The sequence below is a fragment of the Pongo abelii genome, chromosome 9 (genome assembly GCF_028885655.2).
Source record: "Pongo abelii isolate AG06213 chromosome 9, NHGRI_mPonAbe1-v2.0_pri, whole genome shotgun sequence".
Classification (NCBI taxonomy): domain Eukaryota; kingdom Metazoa; phylum Chordata; class Mammalia; order Primates; family Hominidae; genus Pongo; species Pongo abelii.
The window spans coordinates 85623138-85645644 of NC_071994.2; the positions used below are offsets into that span (position 1 = coordinate 85623138).

The following is a 22507-nucleotide window of genomic DNA, read 5'->3' on the forward strand; positions in this document are numbered from 1 at the left end:
TAGCGGCTTCTAACCTACATGGAAGAGGTTATGAAATGATGACAGAATAGAATGGGTCTGTGAGGCTGGAAGGAGATATTTTCCTTGGTCTAAGAACCATTTGCCTTGAGCGGGAAGAGATTGATAGGTGGAAGTTTCAGCGGGGGAGTAGGTGGGAGTCACCAATGTGAAGGAGAAAAACTGGCCGTGAGGGACAGAAGTTGGAGAGCTAGCTGCTTGTCTAGCCACCTTATCAGCATAAGCGTTTCTGTGAGAGACAGAAGTTGGAAGGCTAGTTGCTGTTTTTAGCTAACTTATCAGCATAAGCTTTGCCTAGAGCAATGGGATCTGACACCTTTTGATGCCCCTTGCAGTGAATGACCCCAGCTTCCTTTGGAAGTAAAGCGGCCTTGAGCAGTTTTTACTAAAGAGGCATTAATGATAGAGGACCCTTGTATAGTGAGGAAACCTGTTGCATGGTGATGCAGGATATGGAAGGCGTATTTGGAGTCAGTATAAATATTGACGTGTAGTCCTTTTGCAAGAGTGAGGGCTTGACTTAAGACAATGAGTTCAACTTGCTGAGAGGTAGTGAAGGGGGGCAGAGCAGTAGCCTCAATGATAGATGTGGAAGATAGTATAGCATAGCCTGCCTTTGCTGGTGAGTGGTGATTAGGCCTGGTGGAACTGCCATCAATAAACCAATTGTGTTCAGGGTGAGGAACATGAAAGAATATGGAGAAATGGAGTGAATGTCAGGTGGATCAGAGAGATACAGTCATGAGGGTCAGGTGTGGTATCAGGAATAATGTGGGAGGCCCGATTGAAGTCTGGGCTAGGAACAATGGTAATTGTGGGAGACTCAACAAAGAGTGAATACATCTGAAGGAGCTGGGAAGCAGAAAGTGTATGTGTCAGGTGTGAGGAAGAAAATAGATTTTGGAAGTTATGAGAGCTGTAGAGAGTTAGTTGAGCATAGTTGGTGATTTTAAGGGCCTCTAAAAGTATTAGGGCAGTGGCAGCCGCCACACGCAGACTTGAGGGCTAGGCAAAACAGTAAGGCCAAGTTGTTTGGATGAAAAGGCTACAGGGCGTGGTCCCATTCCTTGTGTAAGAATTCTGACTGGGCAGCCCTACACTTCAGCTGTGGGTAATGAAAAGGGTTGGGATGAGTCAGGGAGAGCTAGGGTGGGGGCAGTCTCTAAAGCTGTCTTCAAGGAATGGAAAGAGGAGTGGGGAAAGGATTTAGGATCTATGGGGTCAGCTAGGTTTCCTTTTGTGAGTTTATATAATGGTTTTGTTAGGATGGCAAAACCAGATATCTAAAGTTGAAAGTATCTAACCATGCCTAGGAAGGAAAGGAGTTGTTTTGTAGAAGGGATTGAGGTTTGGGAGATTAGTCAGACACTATCAGCAGGGAGAGCATGTGTGTTTTTATGAGAATTATGCCGAGATAGGTAACAGATGAGGATGAAATTTGGGCTTGACTGAAGTAATGGGGGCTATCTGTGAAGCCTTCTGGCAGTACAGCCCAGGTAATTTGCTGAGCCTGATGGGTGTCAGGGTTGGTCCAGGTGAAAGCAAAGAGAGGCTGGGATGAAGGGTGCAAAGGGATAGTAAAGAAAGCATGTTTGAGATCCAGAACAGAATAATGGATTTTGGAGGGAGGTATTGAGGATAGGAGAGTATATGGCTTTGGCACCATGGGGTGGATAGGCAAAACAATTTGGTTGATAAGGCTCCAATCTTGAACTAACCTGTAAGGCTTGTCTGGTTCTAGGACAGGTAAAATGGGGGAATTGTAAGGAGAGTTTATAGGCTTTAAAAGCCCATGTTGTAGCAGGCAAGTGATAACAGGCTTTAATCTTTTTAAAGTGCACGGTGGGATGGGATATTGGCATTGAGTGGGGTAAAGGTGATTAGGTTTTAATGAGATGGTAAGGGGTGCATGATCAGTCACCAAGGAGGGAGTAGAGGTATCCTATACTTGTGGGTTAAGGTGGGGGGATACAAAAGGAGGACACAAAGGAGGCTTTGGATTGGGAAGAAGGGTGGCAGTGAGATGTGGCTGTAGTCCAGGAATAGTCAGGGAAGCAGATAATTTAGTTAAAGTGTCTCAGCCTAATAAGAGAACTGGGCAGGTGGGGATAACTACAAAGGAGTGCTTAAAAAAGTATTGTCTTAGTTGGCACCAGAGTTGGGTAGTTTTAAGAGGTTTAGAAGCCTGGCCATCAATACCCACAACAGTTATGGAGGCAAGGGAAACAGGCCCTTGAAAATAAGGTAATTTGGAGTGGGTAGCCTCTGTATTGATTAAGAAGGGGACGGACTTACCTTCCACTGTGAGAGTTACCTGAAGCTCTGCATCCGTGATGGTCTAGGGGGCTTCCAAGGCCATCTGGCAGCGTCAGTCTTCAGCCCCTAAGCCAAGAAGATCTGGGAAGGAGTCAGTCAGAGAGCCTCAGGCCAGAGTTCCAGGGATGCTGGGAGTGACTACCAGGTGAGTTGAACAGTCTGATTTTCAGTGGGGTCCTGCACAGATGGGACATGGCTTAGGAGGAATCCTGGGCTGTGGGCATTCCTTGACCTGGTGGCCAGATTTCTGGCACTTGTAGCAAGCTCCTGGGGGAGGCAGGTCTGGAGGAACATCTGGCCACTGTGGTTTAGGCATTTGGAAGTTCTTGTGTGCTGGAGATGTGGCTGGGGTTTGTCTCACAGTGGAGGCAAAGAATTGCAACTCAGAAATATGTTGCTACTTGGCTGCCTCCACTCTATTATTGTCCACCTTGAAGGTGAGGTTAATTAAGTCCTGTTGTGGGGTTTGAGGGCTGGAATTTAATTTTTGGAGTTTTATTTAATGTTGGGAGCAGATTGGGTAATAAAATGTATATTGAGAATAAGACAGCCTTTTGACCTTTCAGGGTCTAGGTCTGTGAAGCATCTCTGGGTTGCTGCCAAATGAGCCTTGAACTGGGCTGGGTTTTTGTATTTGATGAAAAAGAACCTAAATGCTCTCTGATTTGGGATAAAGAAAGAGGAGCATTAACCTTGACTGTGCCTTTAGCTCCAGCCACCTTTTTAAGAGGAAATTGCTGGGCAGGTGGGGGCGGGCTACTCATGGAATGAAACTGTAAGCCAGACCGGGTGTGAGGAGGTGATAAAAGGATTATAGGGTGGAGGAGCAGAGGCTGAGGAGGAATTGGGACCTAGCTCAGCCTGGTGAGGATGGGAGAGGTCAGATGGGTCTGTAGAAAAGGAAGATTAGAAAGACTCAGTGATGCTTGGGGTTGGGACTGACGGGACAGGTGGGAGGGAAAGAAGGAAGATTTGGGATGAGTTGCATTGGGAACAGATTTACCCATTTTACGACAAGAATTATCTAGATCTTGTAGGACGGAAAAATTGAAAGTGCTGTTTTCTGGCTATTTGGAACCACCGCCAAGTTTGTATTGGGGTCAAGTGGCATTGCAGAAGAAAATAAGGCATTTAGTTTTAGGTCAGGTGTGAGTTGAAGAGGTTTTAGGTTCTTAAGAACACAGGCTAAGGGAGAAGAAGGGGGAATGGAGGGTGGAAGCTTGCCTATAGTGAAGGAGGCAAGCCCAGAAAAAAGAGTAGAGACACGGAGGGAAGGGGTTTAGGAGTTCTTACCCTCCAGAAAAGCGGGAAAGTGGTCAGGGCATGGAAATAAGGGGTTGGGGTGCAGAGATAAGAGGTTGGGGAGCAGAAATAAGGGTTTGGGGCACAGAGAGGTTGGGGTGTGGAAGTAAGTGATTGGGGTGCAGAGATAAGGGGTCAGGGTGTGGAAATAAGGGATCAGGGGGTTCTTGCCCCCCTAGAAAATCAGAGAAGGGGTAGAGACAGGGAGAGGGTGAAGGACCAAGGCAGGCGTCCCTGCATGGTCAGACACCTCTGAAACGTGAGTGAATAATCAGAGAGGCATCCCTGCAATGATTAAACACCAAGGGAAATCTGCCTTCCCGAGTCCATGACTGGTGCCGGAGTTTTGGGTCCATGGATAAAACATGTCTCCTTTGTCTCTACCAGAAAATGAGAGGAATTAGAATTAAGAGAAGGGAGAGATTGAAGGGGGCATCAAGACTGAAAGGAGAAAGTGGTTGAGGGATAGTGAGAGAGATTGGAGAAGAGAGTAAGAAGAGGCTGCTTACCCGATTTAAAATTGGTGAGATGTTCCTTGGGCTGGTGGGTGTGAGGACCCAAGCTCATAGGTGGATCTTTCTCACGGAGCAAAGAGCAGTAGGACAGGGGAGTGATCTCCCAAGGGAGGTCCCCCGATCTGAGTCATGGCACCAAATTTCACTGGCGTCCGTGTGAACAGACCACCAAACAGGCTTTGTGTGAACAACAAGGCTGTTTATTTCACCTGGGTGTAGGCGGGCTGAGTCTGAAAAGGGAGTCAGTGAAGGGAGATGGGGTGGGGCCATTTTATAAGATTTGGGAAGGTAAAGTAAAATTACAGTCAAAGGGGTGTTGTTCTCTGACGGGCAGTAGTGGGGGTCACAAGGTACTCAGTGGGGGAGCTTTTGAGTCAGGATGAGCCAGGAGAAGGAATTTCACAAGACGATGTCATCAGTTAAGGCAGGAACAGGCCATTTTCACTTCTTTTGTGGTGGAATGTCATCAGTTAAGGCAGGAACTGGCCATCTGGATGTGTACGTGCAGATCACAGGGGATATGATGGCTTAGCTTGGACTCAGAGGCCTGACAATTACGTGGAGGTGATAATGCCCACATCACAAAGTTGTGACAATGGTGAAATGAGATAATACACCTGAAGTTCTGTGCCCAGCACAGAGAAAGTTCTTGGTAACTTCTTTTCATTCCTTTTTCTTCTGCCTTTCTCTCTCCCTCCCCCATTGTCACATAAGGCTGACACAGTGCTTTTGAGTAGCTTCACTTTGAGAATAGTCCATCCACTCTTAAAAGCCTTCTGTTCCTCCTGTCATCTGACAAGGAAATTCCTGCATTCATACTTGCTGAGAAGTCCTTCCAGATGCTATCATTGGCTTTTGGCAGAGTAACTCATTCCCAATGTGGAGTGTCAGGGAGGGTGACTCAGGTGGTAGGCAGATGGCTGGCTGCTAGTCCATCAGGCCAGCTTTCTGGCTGTTTCCTGGTAATCACTGCTCTCCAGACCAGAGCCTTCATTCACTTTCACCAAGCCTGTCCGGCTAGCAGTAAAGGACACTGAACTAGGCAAGCTGAAGCCTGAGTGTGAGGCCAGCTCTGCCTCCAGCTGTGCAGTCGTAGGGGCATCACTGCTTTCCTGGGCCCTGATTTATTCACCTTTAAAGTGGGAAACTAGCCAGGTGCACTGGCGCATGCCTGTAATCCCAGCACTATGGGAGGCTGAGGTGGGTGGATCACCTGAGGTCAGGAGTTCAAGACCAGCTTGGCCAACATGGTGAAACCCTGTGTCTACTAAAAATACAAAAATTAGCCAGGTATGGTGGTGTGTGCCTGTAATCACAACTACTTGGGAGGCTGAGGCAGAAGAATCACTTGACCCCAGGAGGTGGAGGTTGCTGTAAACCAAGATCCCGCCATTGCAGCCCAGCCTGGGCTACAGAGGGAGACTCTGTGTCCAAAAACAAAATAAAAAATAAAATAAAATGGGGAAGTAAATGGCCTCGTCTCTTTCAAATGATTGTCAGGAAGATCAGTGACTAACCACGATAATGACAACTGAGACTGAGTGCTTCCTGTGTAGCAGGCAATTTCCATGGGTTTCTCACAACAGCTCTCTGAATGTGAGAGAGGCAGGTGCTATTGTTAGTGTCAGGTTTCAGTGAGAAAATTTGTCCTGGGAGATGTTAAGTCCCTTATACAAGATCACATGACTAGTAAAGAATGGAGTCAGGATTTGAACCCAGGTCTGCTCTTAGGTCAGTGCTGTGACTCGTGACATTGTATTGTTGCTTTGTCATCCTTCACATTGCAAGCCAAGGATTGCCTCCTCGGTCTGTACAGTGGAAATAACCAGTCCTAGGTTTAAGTCTATTGATCAAGTACTTTATAGAATTTTGCAACCCCCCTCTCCACCTTGGAGTTGTCAGAGATTGGCTGGGTTTCTAAGTTTAAAGATGATGCCACCAAGCTATTTGCTTACTATCAGAGACATTCCTTTTCCTCCTTTTCTGCTATTTGCTTTTTTGTTTTGTTTTGTTTTGATCATTGAAATTAGTGGCTCTCTTGATTATCAAAAAATATTTCTCTCCAATCTCTTTTCTTCATAGTTGATTCAGTTTTGTAAACCATGGGTTGCAGATTTTAACATGCATGGAATCCCTGAGGAATCTTGTGAAAATGCAGATTCTGATTCAGTAGATCTGGGTAGGGCCTAAGATTCTGCATGGTAACAAGCTCTAGGTGATACTCATGCCTCTGGTCCCAGAACACATTTAGAGATGCCCATTCATGCAGACATAGGACTGGGTGATGTTTCTAGTGCTGCAGAGAGCTCTGTGAGCAGTTAACAGAGGGGAAGGGGACATAGAACTTGGGCATAAACTTCTGCAGGCTCCCAAGGTAGGCTGGCACCAAAGCCAAACTCTTGCCCCTGCTCTGTGATGCTCTGTTTCCAATGGAACATAATTACGAAATAGAACTTTCCTGTCCCAGGACACACAGAACATGCTTTTGTTGTGCACCACATTATAATGTGATAAGGGAGTCAGGCAAACCAGTAATTAGGGACTGCACTAGAAGTCTCTTCTTGTGGACTTGCTTCAGATTATTGGGTGAAATGCACAACTTCAATGATGGTAGCCCAGGGGTTGTTGCACTATTCAGTCTCATTTCCTTTTACAGTCAGTAACTTATCCCTGTGCATTGATCCCTCACACCACGAAAGTGCTGAGCCACATTTCTGACAGTGTTGACCTTTGTCTGAAACACTGGACAAAATTTCAGGGAGTAAGGTGATTAACTAAAAATGGATTTGGAGATTATCTATGGGTTTCAACGTCAAGGTCATGTCTGACACTAAACAACTGAGAAGTTGTTCTGTAAAATACCAAGGCAATTATAGGCTCAATACATCAATTTTTCTCTTTCAACCACCCCTCTTTCTAAGTCTTGTTAAGATGTTTCCTGGGTTAATAAAATAGCAACATACTTACCTCATAAAGTTGAAAGTTGAGTTTAACCTCCCCTTTAGTTCTTATTTCATGTTTTTGATTTAAGCATCCAGGTCAAGAAACTACCCTTCCAAGGGAATAAAACCCTGCTTATGACTCTAAGTAATGTGTGTAATGCTTGAAATTATATCAGAAAAGAAGGCCTCATTGCACCATTTTACTTTGAAGCAGATCTTTGATGCATCGAATAGTCCGTGTATTGCAAAGAAAACAGAAACTCTCCATTGCTTTAGTTTATCCTGTTAGTACCTGGTTTGTCCTTCTTCCTGACCAATTACCCAAGTTGTTTCTTGCTTCCTGATAATTCTTGCCACTTGTTAGGAATGGCGGTTCTGGATGACTAACCTCCTCATATCTTCTGCCTACCTTGCCTACCGCTCTTTGTTCACCTGGCAAGTTAGTCTGTGCTAACCTGCCATCTTCACCTCTCCCCCAGGGATGTGTTGGGATCCCAAGTGGTATTGGTAGACCATTCAAGTGGCCAGTGGGATTGGGTAGGGATATCAGGAGGCTGACAGATTCAGGAACACCACAGAAGAGACTTAGTTTTGCCATACAGGCTCTTCCCAGGGTGTGAGCAATGGGCAAATGAGCAGGTGCACATCTGATTTCTGGATGTCAAGGTCACTTGTTTGGAGTGGAGTCTTTATGCACTTACTGGTCTGTTTTAGAGCATCTGTGTTTTAACTATCTTTTTAAAATAGGTTTCTGCTACTAGGTTTACATTCCTCGAAAAGACAGAGAGTGCTCTGAGCATTTGTTATTTCATTTTCTACTTTACCATCTTAATAGAGCCTGGCTCCTAGCAAGTGTTTATTGTTTGCTGACCAAATGTGTGAGGAATGATAACTAGATAAATAAATAATTTAAAAAGCCAGCTTTTTGGAAATGTTTTCCTTGTGCAGTAATTTTAATTAAGCACATTAGTCTTTCTTTGCATATTCAATGTTGGGTAAATGCTCCAAATTTTAATGAATTAATTGAACCCAGTTTCATATATGGCACATTTTCTATAACCATGTTTGTTTGTTTGAGATGGTGTCTTGCTCTGTCACACAGGCTAGAGTGCAGTGGCACGATCTGGGTTCACTACAATCTCTGCCTCTCAGGTTCAAGCGATTCTTCTGCCTCAGCCTCCTGGATAGTTGGGATTACAGGTGCCCTCCACCACACCTGGCGAATTTTTGTATTTTTAGTAGAGATGGGGTTTTACCATGTTGGCCAGGCTGGTCTTGAACCCAGGCTCTATAAATTTTTTTTTGTTGTTTGATTTTTGAGATAAAGTTTTGCTCTTGTTGCCTAGGTTGGAGTGCAATGGCGCTATCTCAGCTCACCAGAACCTCCGCCTCCCAGGTTCAATCAATTCTCCTGCCTCTGCCTCCCACATAGCTGGGATTACAGGCATGCGGCACCACACCCAGCTAGTTTTGTATTTTTAGTAGAGATGTGGTTTCTCCATGTTGGTCAGGCTGGTCTCGAACTCCTGACCTCAGGTGATCTACCTGCCTTGGCCTCCCAAAGTGCTGGGATTACAGGCGTGAGCCACCGTGCCTGGCCAGCCTTTATAACTTTTTACTCTGAAGAATTTCAGATCGTCAAGAGTGCTTCTCCAAATGCTGAGGAAAAGGACTGCAGACTAGAAGCCAGATTTGTTGGCTCAAGTAAATTAGGATGAGTGATGTTATAAGGAACCAGTTGGGAAACCAAGTGGAGACAGTTCCTCACCACAAGGGTTATTCATACCAGAAGTGCCAGATGATGGAGCATGGTGGCATGCACAATTTCTGCTGAAAGGTTACTAAGAATATCAAAGACACAGGTGTGGCTCGCAAAAATCCAACAATCCAATTAGGATCCAACCTTTTAGCTTGTTGGTTTCATATTTTTGTTAGAGAAATCAACTGTTCTCTCTGAGGGACTAATTCTGTTATTAAGAAACTGTTCATTGTAATTTGCTATGTAGAGCTATAAGAATTTGAAATTTTTAATGCCTGCTGAAAAGAAAGTATTTTTCTTCCTTTCCTTGTCTTTCAGATTGAAATAGAGTCAATTATATTTTCCTAGAATGAAGCCTGTTCTGTATCTTTGGCTCATGGTATAGATGTTAGTTTTCTGCTGTTCAAAATTCACATAGCTCATTCTTCTGAAGTGTTGAAGAGGAGATGTTACCTAATTCAATCGTCCACACAAGACGGGGACCCAGAACTGGAAAGACAGGCCTTAAGAGGGTGGGAGAGAACTAGTGTCTCTCATGGACCTTGCTTTTTGGGCTTTGATTAGTTTAGACCAGTGAGGTTCTACTGATGCCTTATATTGAGATGTGAAGCATGTTGCAAATCATTTGTCCTTTGAAGTTTACAATTAAGGAGTAATCAAAGCCACACTGAGTCATTTCCGTTTGTATTCTAGCCTGTGATGGAGACAGCAGGCACCTAATGTAGCAGGTGCTGAGTCAAGCATGGATACAGTGCCTCTCAGGTGTGCTGCAACAGAGGAAAGGGTCTGACGTCTGGTCTAGCTATGCTTGAGGGACTCCTGGGTGGCTGGGGAAAGATAGCTTGTGTCTTTCATGTCAGCAAGCCAGGGGCTGGGCACTAAGCTCATACCATAAATCAGAATATCTTTTATTTTCCTTTTGCTATCCCCAGGCTTTAGCGAAGTTTACCCAAGTTTTCTAGCTTTGTCCTAAGAGTGCTAAGGGGCATTAGGGACAAGGCCTGGACTTGATGCTTTGGCTGTAACACTAGAGAGGGAAGGGGATCAGTCTAATGATAGCCATGGTGCCTTCTGAGATGTCCCTAAGGGAAAGGTGACAGAGAACAGAAATTGGGGTTATTATCCATAGAACACATCCTCCCTTGACAACTTTAAAGATGATGGGTCTCATTGTGGCTCCCTGTACAGATGTTACCTAGCTTTGTGCCTTGGTGAGGCTTTTAAATTCTCTCACTGGGTGTATGGCCTCAGAGTATGATCATGGTTTAAAAACTGTTTTGCAGACATGAAACAGGACACAGAGAAAAGCTGAATGCTCTTCTAGCTTCTTTCCTTATGAACACATCCATTATTGAAGTGAATCTGGCTTTGTGTACAGTGTCACCATTAATATTAAACCAGGTGTGACTGTGCAAATGTTGAAAACTGCATAATTGTCAAAATTTGAGGTCCACACTAGTCTTGCAGCCTCAGTCAATGTCTTCTTATACCATGTCTGAGAGTCTTTGTTCACTACCCAGCACCAAGGACAGCTTTAGGACACCTGGCAGATTCCTGATGGCCAGGATGGTATGAACAACTAGTCTGGCTTCCCGAATGGCTGATTCAATTATATGATAGTTTATCATGAAACAAAGCATAATCCAAAGCAATTGCTTTGATGCAAAATTTCACCTCTTTCATGAGTAGAATTTGTTTTGGTTCTCTAGCTGTCAAACCTGGCTAAATGTCAATAGGACAAGGCATGTATTTAACCTGAAGTGAAAAATTTAGAACATTATCTGGCAGATCCAGATTCCCAAACCTGACATTTTTGATATAGTCAAATCTTTGGAGCTCCAAGGTGTATAAGACAATGATACCTCCTTCCCAGTTTATGCCTTTCTTTGCATAATGTTTCAGATAAGAAAAAAATTATTTTTCTGTATCCTTAATATCTTCTGGAATCCCACAGTTTGACACTGGGAAATTGACTTTTCCCCTCACATAGCTGTGAGCATCTTTAAAAATCTATCTTTTAATACATTGTTCACTTTTGGAAAAATCCCGATTAAAAGCAGGCAAGATGGTGACCAAATATCTAAGAATATGCAAAAACAGCACTTTCACTTCCTCTCAGCAGTGCCAATACTTCTCAGGGCATACCCACCCTAATTGCATTTTAGTTCTGGAATCAGAGACAAAATTGATAAAAATAGACATGAGTGATTCTTTTCCTTATGAAATAAGACAAATTATGCTTTGGGAGAAAATCATTTGCTATAAAGTATAAAACGTTTTAATATTTATAGCTTATAATAAAACCATGACATGTTTATAAACACTCTATCAGGCATTTTTACAATGGGGCCACCCATCGCTGACAACTAGAAACGCAATAAATATGCACAGACACACTGAGTATGAAATATACATCTTGATTTTATAATCTTGTGTGCTTTATTTTTTACACAAGTGGAATGGAAGTGTTGAATATTTACACTTAACAGGAGTGTAAGCTGTGCAGTGTCTCTGTAAACTCCAGCCCAGGCAAGGAGTATTCCCACCTCCCTCCCATCCTGCACTACAGCTCGATGGAGAAACATCCTGTCAGAGAGAAGCACAAAACTGTCATATTGAAAGGATCTAACGGGTACAGCCTGGTGCACTCAGAAGTTAAGAAACACTTAGGAAACACAAACTCAAAAAGGAGAGAAGAAAAGTCTGCCATCCCATTGGGAGTCAACCTTGCCACTTGGTTGTCTGTCCTCATGAGTTGCTAGGGAGATACTGTACTCTTTAGATGATCTTTGTCTAAATTGTCCGCCTGTCTTAGCTTTGTCCTCAGCTGTTACAAGAAACTGCACAGCTGTACAAGAAATGATTTCCAAAGCACAGTTTTCAGTGAGGAAGGATATTTACAGAGTTGAGTGTGTGTGTGGGTTTCCAACCACAGTCATTCATACTCAATGTAACATGTGTGTACATGGTATACGTACCATATATACCATACATACACAGAAGTAAAATGTATATCACAGAATTCTGTAGGGAGTCCCCTGGCAAGTCAGCTGTCACAGGAGGTACTCCACATGCTTCAAGGGAATTGATCTTTTTCCCTCTAGGAGTGACAAATTAATGTGATCAACTTAGGAATTAGCCTGAGTCCTTGGCTTAAATATATTTGTAGGAATTTAGGCAGGACCAAGACAGGAAAGAAGAGATTTCATTTCACCAGCAAGTCCATTCAGTCTCACCAGAGCAATCACCAGCTGAAAAGCAGAGGGGGCTTCACATGAAAATGGCAAAAAGAAAGCTTATGAATGGGAAAAAAAATGTCTCTCTCCAAACCAAGGTGATGGCATGGCTTCAATGAGGAGGAAGAGGTTTGCTATCAGAATAATTGGGGCCAGAGTCTGCCTTTATTGAAAGGAAATGTCCTCAGAGCCATGCGGTAGTGCTGGGAGTGGGCTCGCTTAGGAGCAGCGTTCAGGCAGAGGCATTCAGGCGCCGGCAGGGCCCACAGCACATGCATCATCGCTGCCAGGGCAACGGTGCAGGCTGGCTCTGGGAGGCGGGCTGGAGCAGGCTCCAGGTCAGGGCCTCATGCTCAGCTTTACTTTCTGGGCTGAGTTGGTGAAGCGGCGACCTAAAGTGTTTGTGTCATTAGTCCAGTGCATGGACTTGCTGTCTGAATCAGCCATGAGCCCTTTAGAGGACAGAAAAATCAATACAGGGATGTGCAGGAGAAGATGATCAGAGATGTGAGGGGAGGAGAAAGGACAGAAGAGGAATAAGAAGGGCAGAGAAACAGAGACTAAAGGAGAGGTGGACAAAAAGAAAGGGAACAGAGAAGGATTATAGGAGAAAGTCAACAACTCAGAGATGGTGGGAAGGAGGAATAGAAAAAGGAGAGGAACAAAAAAAAAAGGAGAGATGGAATTAGTCGGAAATAGAAGGAGGAGGAGAGTATGGAAAAGAATGAGAAAAAAGGTAGAGTCTCGAGCCAGAGGTTGGAGAGTTCTTTCCTGGCTCGGAGTCCTGAAGGGCCGGCAGTAGGATCTAAGACAGCGCACAGAGGCACCGGAGTGCAGCTTTGTGAAGACAGGCTCTTTAAGCAGACAGAGCCAACCCAAGAATTTGGGGCTGGGAAAAAAGGCCTGCAAATAAATGGCCAAGAAATCCCGCAAAAGGCCTGCAAATAAATGGCCGACAATTCTGTGGGAGGAGAGCAAAAAACAAATGCCTCTGCACTTAGCTGACAAATGGAATTTTGATTTTGGTAAAGCTGAGACCCCCGTGGTGCTACACATTGTACCAGAGCATGAAAAATAGCACCAGTTACACGATCTGGCACTTTTCTGAAAGGGCCCAGCATGTGTGAAGGTGACATTGCACCCCCAGCAAGCCTTCAGGTTGGAGAGAGCTCTGGACAAAGTTTGCATTGTTAGCACCAGTCTGGCCCCAGGCTCCGAGTGCATTTGCACCAGATGTAATCTGGGTAACTTTCATGCCATTTCCGTACAAGTCATCAGATTTGCTGCAAAGTACACCAGTTCATTGGAGCCATAGAGACATCAACATTGGGAAGTGCAAGACAACACAACAAATGGAGGTGTAAATTCTATTGGAAAAGACCCTCTCACCAATTTGTTTGGTGATTCTTCAAGCAAATATATATATATCTATATATTTATATAAATCTACATAAAAAAATCAGTGCAAATGCCAATTCTAATCTGAAAGCATCTACACTAGGAAAATAAATAGTTATATTACTACAAAACCAAGGGTTGGTGGTTCAATTTGATTGTACTTAGCCACAGCAATACTAGTAAATGGAAAGCACATCACACGACCCGCGAAAACATCTACTCATTAATGACAGTCTTTTAAATAAATGGTTGCATGCTCAGTTGAGAAACCAAAGAAGTTATCATGGTGGCCTAAAAATAGAGCTGGGATCAGGAATGGCATTCTGGTGTCAGAAAACTTCTGGGAGCAATATTGATGAAAGTAGGCCTTGACCTGAAACTGGCGAATTGCAGACATGGACGTATCTTTAACATTTTGAGCAATCTAAGGAAGTCTCTGGAAATTTAACTTTCATGAGAGGGAAAATGCATTGCTAGCCCTTCCATTGGCAAAGGAAGCCTCAGGATTATGGGAAGATGCATAATTTTGCATTTCTGTTTTGTTTTGGTGACTGCAGCCAGGCAGACAATGATGTTTAGTGTAAGATGAACAATGCCTGTTTTTGGAAAGAGACTCTCATTCTAAGCTCTGATGTTCTTACTGTGAAGAAGCCCCATCACTCTGATGGCTCTATCTCTTACTCTCCTACCCAGCCTACATGCTGGTTTGCTGCACAGTGTGGCAGAATCCCTGCCAGGTCTGGATGTACCCCAGAAATAAGGCGATGGGGCTTAGTCTGGGCATGCACAGAACCCAGAGTAGAGTGGTTATTATCACTGAAAAGTCTCTCTCTAAACACCATGGGCAAAAGCAATGCTGATGTCGCCATCCACTGTAAAGTGGGAAACTAACTCTTCTAGTTCAGTTTATAGGCTTTGGGAGGTTTCTTTTTTTAAATCATCGTTATTATAATTGTTAAAAAATAAACTTGGTCCAGGTGCAGCTCCAAGAAAGGCAGTTCAATTGGTTGAGCTCAAAGTCATTGTCTTTCCGTGTGATTCTATGTCTTTGCTCCGTACATAGAAACAAAAAAGTCTGCACCCCTCACCCCCAACCAGACACTTCTCTTCTCTCTCTTCCTCAAAGAAATAGTGCATCTAGGAACAGATCTCTCATTGGCTGTAATACCGTCTCCGGATGTTACAAAACTCTCAGTTACTCTGTAAAACAAAAAGGTACTAATCCTAATTACTCATTGTTGGCCAAAATGCTAAATGGTCCTTTAAGAATTGTATGTCAGTAACTAGGAACAAAGTTATTCAACTATTTGCATGGCAGGCTCAGGTTATTTAACTAGAGAAAAGCAAAAACTTCCCTTTAGATCATTTGCATAAGTTTGTCTCTGAAAAGCCATCAGCATAAAAAAATGCATTAACCAAATGTCTTCCAAAAATATCCATGAGGGCAACTCATTAAGGGATGTGCTGCATGAGAGTGTATCACTAATGTGGAAGGGAGGTAAGTGAGGAAGAAGTCTTTGTCAGACTTAAAAGGAACTCAGATGCTCTTAACGGATCATTGGCAACAAAAGGGAGAGTGCAACTTTCAGTTCTTGAATTTGATCATCTGCTGATGTTGCATACATTTAGTCTTTCAATATTAGTCTTTACAAAATATTTCACAAAACTTTTTTGACCTATAGAAATTTGTTTCTATACATTTAATATATTTTTATTGTATAAATTATTCTCATCTTTAGTGCCTTCTTTCAGTTTATAAATGGCAAAATAGGCAATCAACAATCATAAAGCTAATCCCAGGTGGAATCCCCTCCTGTCAGTGAGGTTAGTCCTCCATACACTTGCAAATTTTATGAAATTCTTGTCTTTGCAGATGCCAGTCAAAAAACTACACACTTATCCTTCCCTGATAGTATGTGGTCTCCAAAGGGACTCCTTTCTTTTTTCCTTCTCTTTCATTTGCTTGTTAAGAAATCAAGAGATGTGCATAGTTATAAAATTCAAAGTGTACCAATTACAGATGTGGGTCATGGGAAGGTTGATGAGGTTCGAGTGCTGGCAATTTTTCTTTAAAGCAAAAGACACAGAGAGCTCTGCAGCTAAATCAGCTCTGGACATCTGCTGGGGTGAGGAGGCTCTCATCTCTTGGGCAGAAAGCCCGTCAGAGGTTCATCCCTACACCTGGCACTATGAGCAAACCAAAGCCTTCCTTCATACTGCAATGTCTTTTCTGTCCCACCCTTTGGCCCCTCTGTTTCCTTCATGGCTTCATACAGTTTGTGTTGTACATTCATGAGAATTCACATTGAGCGCAAAAACATAAATGCAACAAAAACATAAACGCCTCCAAGTAGTATGTTATATATATTTTGTTCTTCTAAATGCTCTTCTGTCGTTGTCAGAGGCGCAGTAGCTAATTTATAACTTTTCCTTTGAGGGAATCCAGATGAAAGGCCCAGATTGCTCTTCAATAACAAGCTTACATTGGTTATATATATCTTCTAAAGTATCTCCTTGGACAATAGCTGTAACAAAAGCAAACACACCCAGAATTAGAAATAATTTCCTGGATGGTGAAGAACAATCATCACTTACACACTGGAGGCTCAAATCAGTAGCAGACGACTCATCAGGAAGCTTCATATCATTTTTCATTAGTAAGAAGAAGCAGAAAATTCATATAAGCAAAGTTACATTCATGATTTTAAAAAATGCTTTCAATGGATATCCTGGATCAGTAACAAATGCATCACAGTCTTTGCACTTTCTACATGTCTGTCTGTAGTACTGGACAATTTATCACTCATCTATTTAACCAATATTTTATGGGTGCCTACTCTGAGCCAGGCACTGAGCTGGGCAATGATCAATTTTCAGACTGAGAGCTCCCTATTTAGAAAAGAAAACTGGCCTTACAGTCTCTATATTTACTTACTTTGGGAGCAGCAGAAATTCAGATATTGTAGACACCGAGGAAATAATGAAGATTTTAGAGGGAAGTTTAGTTAACCTCTTAACCCTCAAAGCCCTTAATAGGAAAACCCATTAATTCCCCAAATCTCTGGTAAATTGAGATTTTACCATACAGGGCTATTCATACTGAGAATACTATAAGTCTACTATTTGTAAGAAACATAAACAGGAAGAAATATAAACAAACTGCTCAGTTGTGTATTTCCTAAAACACTAAGTCACTTGGAGTAGATTTAAGTACATTTTATTGTCTCATTTGAACAAAAGTTATCTTGTAGAAAGATTTCCAAAACACATCAGTATTATCCATATGACACTAGGTCTTAAAAATAAATTACTACTGAAAGATGATTTAGATATTTAAAAACAATCCTCAGAATATATTATTGTATTGTATACAAAATATAAACCACTGTCAAAATGTACACTGTTTTGTTTTTCCTACCTGGATGTTCTTTTAGGATGAAACACAGCTCATATCTTGGTTATTGACAGAAAGATTACTTAATATTACCTGATTCAAGATATTTACAAACTGCTAAGACACTGACACTTTCTATATTCTGAATAAGGTAAAAAATAAAACATCTAATTTCACATATGGTAATCCAGGAAGAAAGTTCTTGGAATTTTTTTTTTTTTTTTTTTTCTTTTTTTGAGGCAGAATTTCACCCTTGTTGCCCAGGCTGGAGTGCAGTAGCACGATCTCGGCTCACTGCGACCTCCACCTCCTGGGTTCAAGTGATTCTCCTGCCTCAGCCTCCCTAGTAGCTGGGATTACAGGTGCCTGCCACCACACCCAGCTAATTATTTGTATTTTTAGTAGAGACGGGGTTTCACTATGTTGGCCAGGCTGGTCTCGAACTCCTGACCTCAGGTGATCCACCCGCCTCAGCCTCCCAAAGTGCTGGGATTAGAGGCATAAGCCCAGCTCGAAAGTTCTTGTTTTTAAACCTCTGGGAACTAGGTGTAAGGCAAATTTCACAAAGTCTGATTACTCAGTGTTCTATGAAAGCATATAGGAATAGAGAACTCAGAACTCAGGCTCTCCAGAAAAAGAAAACCTCTATTCCCCTTCATGTTTCCAAGGAAACATTTAAAAAGAAAAAAATAAAAAGCAGTTTTGGTTGAGACTTGACACAGTGAACTGAAACATGAGGAAGAGTTTCAAGCATCTTGTTCACTTGCTGCTGATGGGGACACTGATGATAGCTCATGGAGCAGGGAACGGAGGCCTCCAGGCTTCTTCTCAAGAGTAGCTGCTTTGGACACTGACCATTTTGAGCCCTAAAATTTTGTTTTTCAAGTTTTCTGATGATATCAGGGAGATAGTTTAATGAGGTAGCAATGCCTAAAATCCTTTTCATGGTAGGAGATAGCTCAGGGGTATCTCCTGCCCATGGTTTTGGGTAGGGCTGATGGGAACCTGGGAGCTGGCTGCAGCTGAACTCTCAGGAGAACCCAGGGTTTTACATCAAAATGGGTGAAGCAGAGGGAGACTCCTTGTATATGAAACAGATATTAGGGATTCTCAACAGGAAGGTTTTAGGGCACAAGTACACCAGGCCCAGAGCCCTCTCTATGCCAAATGTCAGACAATTTATCCCCTTTCTCACACTACCAGGGTAGAAGTGAACTTACCTGTAAAATATTCTCCAAATTCTTGTTCTAGCTTAATTGCTCGATCATAGGTTTTCTTGGCTTGTTCCTCTGTTAGACGCTTATTCATCTCCCTGGGAAATGAGGGTTTGTATTAGAACATAAAGGGAATATTCCAAATCCTAAAAAATTAAAATGTATGGCAAAGATAAATCCTGCAGAAAACATAGTGTAATCTTAGCAACAGCTTTTTAGTCTTCATTCAGGACTCCTCTGTACTGGAATAATTTCAGCAACAAGGACTCCCGGCCAGAAAGCTCATTGTCTCAAAGGGCAGTCTCTTGGTCCCACATTGGATTGAAGCCAAATATGTCTCCTTATGATTTGTAGTCACTGGTCCCTGTTCTACAGGGACCTAATATCCTCCATGGTATGCCCTAGGATATTTAAGTAAAATGCTTAAGTGTGTCTTGAGGCTTCTACCTCTTCAGAATAAACTGTCCTATTGCTTCATCTATCCCCTCATTGGATGTGATTTCTAAATCTGAACTTTCCTGGCCACCCTTTCTTGGAGTTTGTTCTAGTGTATCTCAGACTCTCTGAAATGTGAGAGTAGAATGGTAGTTATCAGAGACTGGGAAGGGAAGGCAGGAGGGGAGATGAAGAGAAGCTGGTTAAGGGGTATAAAATGCAGTTATAGGAATATTTCAAAATAGCTAGAAGAGAAGAACTGTAATGTTCCCAAAACATTTCCGGTGATGGATATTCCAGTTACCCTGATTAGATCATTACACATTGTACACAGGTATTAAAATATGATGTATACTCCAAAAATTTGTACAACTATTATATATAAATTTTTTAAAAAGGCTCAAGGATAAATCAAGGTGGGAGAGAAATGAAAAGTTCCTGAATTCTCTCTAAAACCTAATCTATTGATTCTTAACTACTGGCAGCTATATCTTTCCAGGTCTTCCAGGTGTTAAAAAAAAAAAAAAACATGTCCCGCCAAATGCAATCTGGTTGGCTGATCAGGATGCATAACAGGTGCATGCAGAATTTCTGAAATCATTAACGTCTTGCATGCTGCTTAGGAAGCCAGAGATCTGGGTCTGGAACATCTGGCCTTAGTCAGTTCCTTTCGAGAGCAAGTAACAGAGGCAAGAAGGGATGTGCTTAAGGCTGTGTATTTAACAAAGAGTAATCTGGTGTAAGAACTCAAGGTTTTGGTTTTTTAAACCAATTTTTAGTTAGACTTCCTGTTATACCAAGACTTGATATCTTTCAAAAGAGGCTTATTTGGGAAAAAAACCCCACATATATTGACATTAGACATTAATGGTTGAAATATAAAGAAGTGAGAATTTCCTGAACTCTTGTTGCTAAACTCATCTTGTCCTGAGGGGTGGTATGTATAATTTTTCTTCCAAACAGTCTCAGCTCTACATGCTGTGAATGGATGTTACTCGTGGGTGGAGAAGATGCTGGGCTAAACCAAGGGACACTTTTCAGAGAAAGATGAATATTTGCTCCAGATGTCAAGAAATCATGTGGGCCAGGCACAGTGGTTCACGTCTGTAATTCCAACACCTTGGGAGGCTGAGGCAGGTGGATCACTTGAGCTCAGGAGTTCAAGACCAGCCTGGGCAACAGGGTGAAACCCTGTCTCCACCAAAAAATAGAAACATTAGCTGGGCATGGTGGCACATACCTTTAGTCCCAGCTACTTGGGAGGCTGAGGTGGCAACATGGCTTGAGCCCACAAGGTCATGACTCCAGTGAGCCATGATTGCACCACTACACTCCAGCCTGGGCTGGACAGAGCAAGACCCTGTCTCAAAGAAAGAAATCACATAGTTCTGGATCTTCTTCGACTTGCCTTCTAAGAATTCTGTCTTCTCTGAATTCCCTTTTTACTGATTACAGCAATGACTTAGTTTAGGTTTTTATCCTCTGACCTGTGAATTTATTTTATGTCCTTGACTGATCAGTAATTCTTTGAGGGCAAAGACCATGGCTTATTTGTCAGCATGTGGCATGGAGACTGATTCAACATTTATTTGTTGAATGAATAAATGAGTAAATGAATGAATGAATGAACAAATGGGGAGCTACATAAATAAACATAATTATAAGATAGTCGAAGACAGAAGTAAACACAGAGCATCATGGGAGCGGGAAGGTAAAAGCAGACTGGAAGTGGCTGGTTGAAGGGACATTGCCACGTGGGAAGGGAAAGAAGTCAGATGGTGGCACAATATAAAAAGAACATCCCTTTCATACACATCCTTGATTTTATGCTCCTCCGAAGAGTCAGCTATGTATGTGCTAATAAGCTCTGTGATTTGATGTGGATGATGCACTTGAGAAATAATGTGTGTGATGATGTATCAATGTGTAAATGTGACAGCTGCCATGCTTTTGTTCCGGCTGACCTAGCATTCACTCCTCTCTGGGGAATGGGCAATTCATGGCAGCTTTGCTCCTGGAGTAAAAGCCTTGGAAAAGAGTGAACTGTAAAGTAAACATCCAGCCTTTAATAGGTAGATTGCATTGGTCTGAATGTCACCATCACTGCACTTGAGACCTATGAATATGGCTGCAGCAAATTATGTCAGATTCACTGTCCTTATTGTGAAATCCAGCCTTTCGTACGTTTATCTTTCCTTGGTGATAAGTGGCTGTGACAGTGCCCTAAGGCATAACTAAAATAAGTCATCTCATAGTTGGGGAAGGCAGTAGACCTTCTCCTATGGAGTGCCAGATGGGACTGTCTCCCAATATCACACTGGACCAAATGTGCCACTGCTGTCATTCCCTCAGGCCTCATTCCCCTGGGAAGCCATTTATCCCACTGAGTGTTCACAATATGAAGATTTATTTTTCTATTTCTGAAAGAGGCCTTTAAGATGGCTGTTCCCAGGAAGTAAGGACTATTTTTCTTCTCATCAGTGTTAGCATTACTTATATTTATGAGGCTCTTGACAGATTATAAATCAATTTTACATCATGAAATTTGTACTTGCTTAATTCACTTTGTGCAATGCCCGACATAGTATCCTATACAAGGAGAAATTTAATACATGCTATTGGGGATGATAATATTAAGAATCATTATTTTATCATTAGTACATATTTTTCCATGTGCCAGCCGTGGGAAAAACTCTTTATATTATAATTTAATACCTAAATTCATGGGGCTGAAGGTACTGTCACTGACCTCCCGATCTTATTTTTTTTATCCTGGTAAGAATCCTTGTCCATTTTTTATTTATGGGAGTATATTCTGCTTTCAAGATACATCTCTGGCTATTTCCCCAGAGCTCAACTATGTATTTAACTTAATTCTCTCAAGCTGCCATTCCAGCTGCTGCAGTTTGCTTTGCTTCTTCCTCTTCAGAGGAGACACAGAACAGTTAGTTAATATCCTCTGTAAGCAATTGCTTTCACTGCTGGGATTAAATAGTTTCTGTTTCTTCAGTCTTCCCATAAACATTGATTTCCAGTACTCTGTGGTTCACTCCTGAACCCTGTCAAACACTATGGTCTTGAGGTCCAGATGAAGGCAATATTTGATCAAGGCCCTCATGACAGACACATTGGCATTATCTCTTGCACTGTCATGGAACAGGTACTGTTTATGTGTTTTATAATGATAAAATAGTTTTATTCCTTTATAATGAAGTAATTTTATATCTTTTATAATAATAATAGGTATTATTTATTGAGTACTTACCGTATGCCAAAGAGTATATGAACAGCTTTACTAAATTCCTAATCTTGTTATTTAACCTTTATACTAGCTCTATGAGGTATTTATTAGTATGCCTCGTTTGGAGGTGAGGTGCTAAATCTTAGAAAGGTCAAGCAATTTGCCCTTGCCCAAGGTTACTTAACTGATCAGTGGCAAAGCAAAGAACCAAATCTTGCCTGATCAATTTTCAGGTCCCTGCTGGTAGCCCCTTTTCTGGTTACCTCTATCTACTGTAGCTTCACCTTTGTGAATGGGAGTTGCCTATACTGACTTTAAAGTCAGATTGTGAATGTCTGCCCACTTTGTTTAATGATTTTTGAAAGAAATTATTTCACAAGTCCTTTGGAGAGAAAAAAAAAAAAAAAAGAAAAAAACCCTGAGTGCACAGGTATGAAGCTACTGGTTTAAGTTACAGATGTTTTACTGCCACGCTACTAAGAAAACTCTATTAAGAACAATGTTCTATGTATGTAAAGTTTTAATTAAGGAACATTAGAATTCTATTATAGAACCAAGGAAAATGCCAATGAAAAAAGTCTCAAACGTTGTCTGCTCTCTCTATAAAAAATCTACACATTTAAAAAGATTTACTTACAGACCTGCCTCAGAAGTATGAGACAATTAAAAAATGATTGCGTCCTATCATTTGGAAAACAAAAGCAAACCAAAAAATCAAACCAAGCCAAGCTATCCTC

General features: G+C 42.1%; 1 protein-coding gene, 1 long non-coding RNA gene and 1 pseudogene across 25 annotated transcripts in view; 1 reads left to right on the forward strand and 2 right to left on the reverse strand.

Annotated features, from left to right (window-relative positions):
- The first annotated feature begins 382 nt into the window (after positions 1–382).
- LOC129048943 (uncharacterized) overlaps positions 383–22507 on the forward strand; it is a 153348-nt gene continuing 131223 nt past the window's right edge. For 2 of the 3 annotated variants that reach the window (XR_010141741.1, XR_008511651.2), the window contains exons 1-2: positions 383–2262; positions 2361–2479. This is a non-coding gene — a long non-coding RNA (uncharacterized LOC129048943). Of the gene's footprint in view, positions 2480–22507 lie in introns of all 3 variants that reach the window. The other variant, XR_010141742.1, reaches the window with a different exon arrangement.
- Positions 11108–13312, reverse strand: LOC103889420 (uncharacterized; annotated as a pseudogene).
- The window catches only part of DLG2 (discs large MAGUK scaffold protein 2), a 2173778-nt gene continuing 2162378 nt past the window's right edge, over positions 11108–22507 (reverse strand). For 6 of the 22 annotated variants that reach the window (XM_054526102.2, XM_054526106.2, XM_054526104.2 and 3 more), the window contains 2 exons: positions 18101–18192; positions 13627–16011 (listed from right to left, as the gene is read on the reverse strand). In XM_054526102.2, coding sequence (XP_054382077.1) covers positions 15905–16011; positions 18101–18192 — 199 coding nt within the window. In that variant the 3' untranslated portion in view covers positions 13627–15904. Of the gene's footprint in view, positions 16012–18100; positions 18193–22507 lie in introns of all 22 variants that reach the window. The other 16 variants (XM_054526113.2, XM_054526110.2, XM_054526109.2 and 13 more) reach the window with 7 other exon arrangements.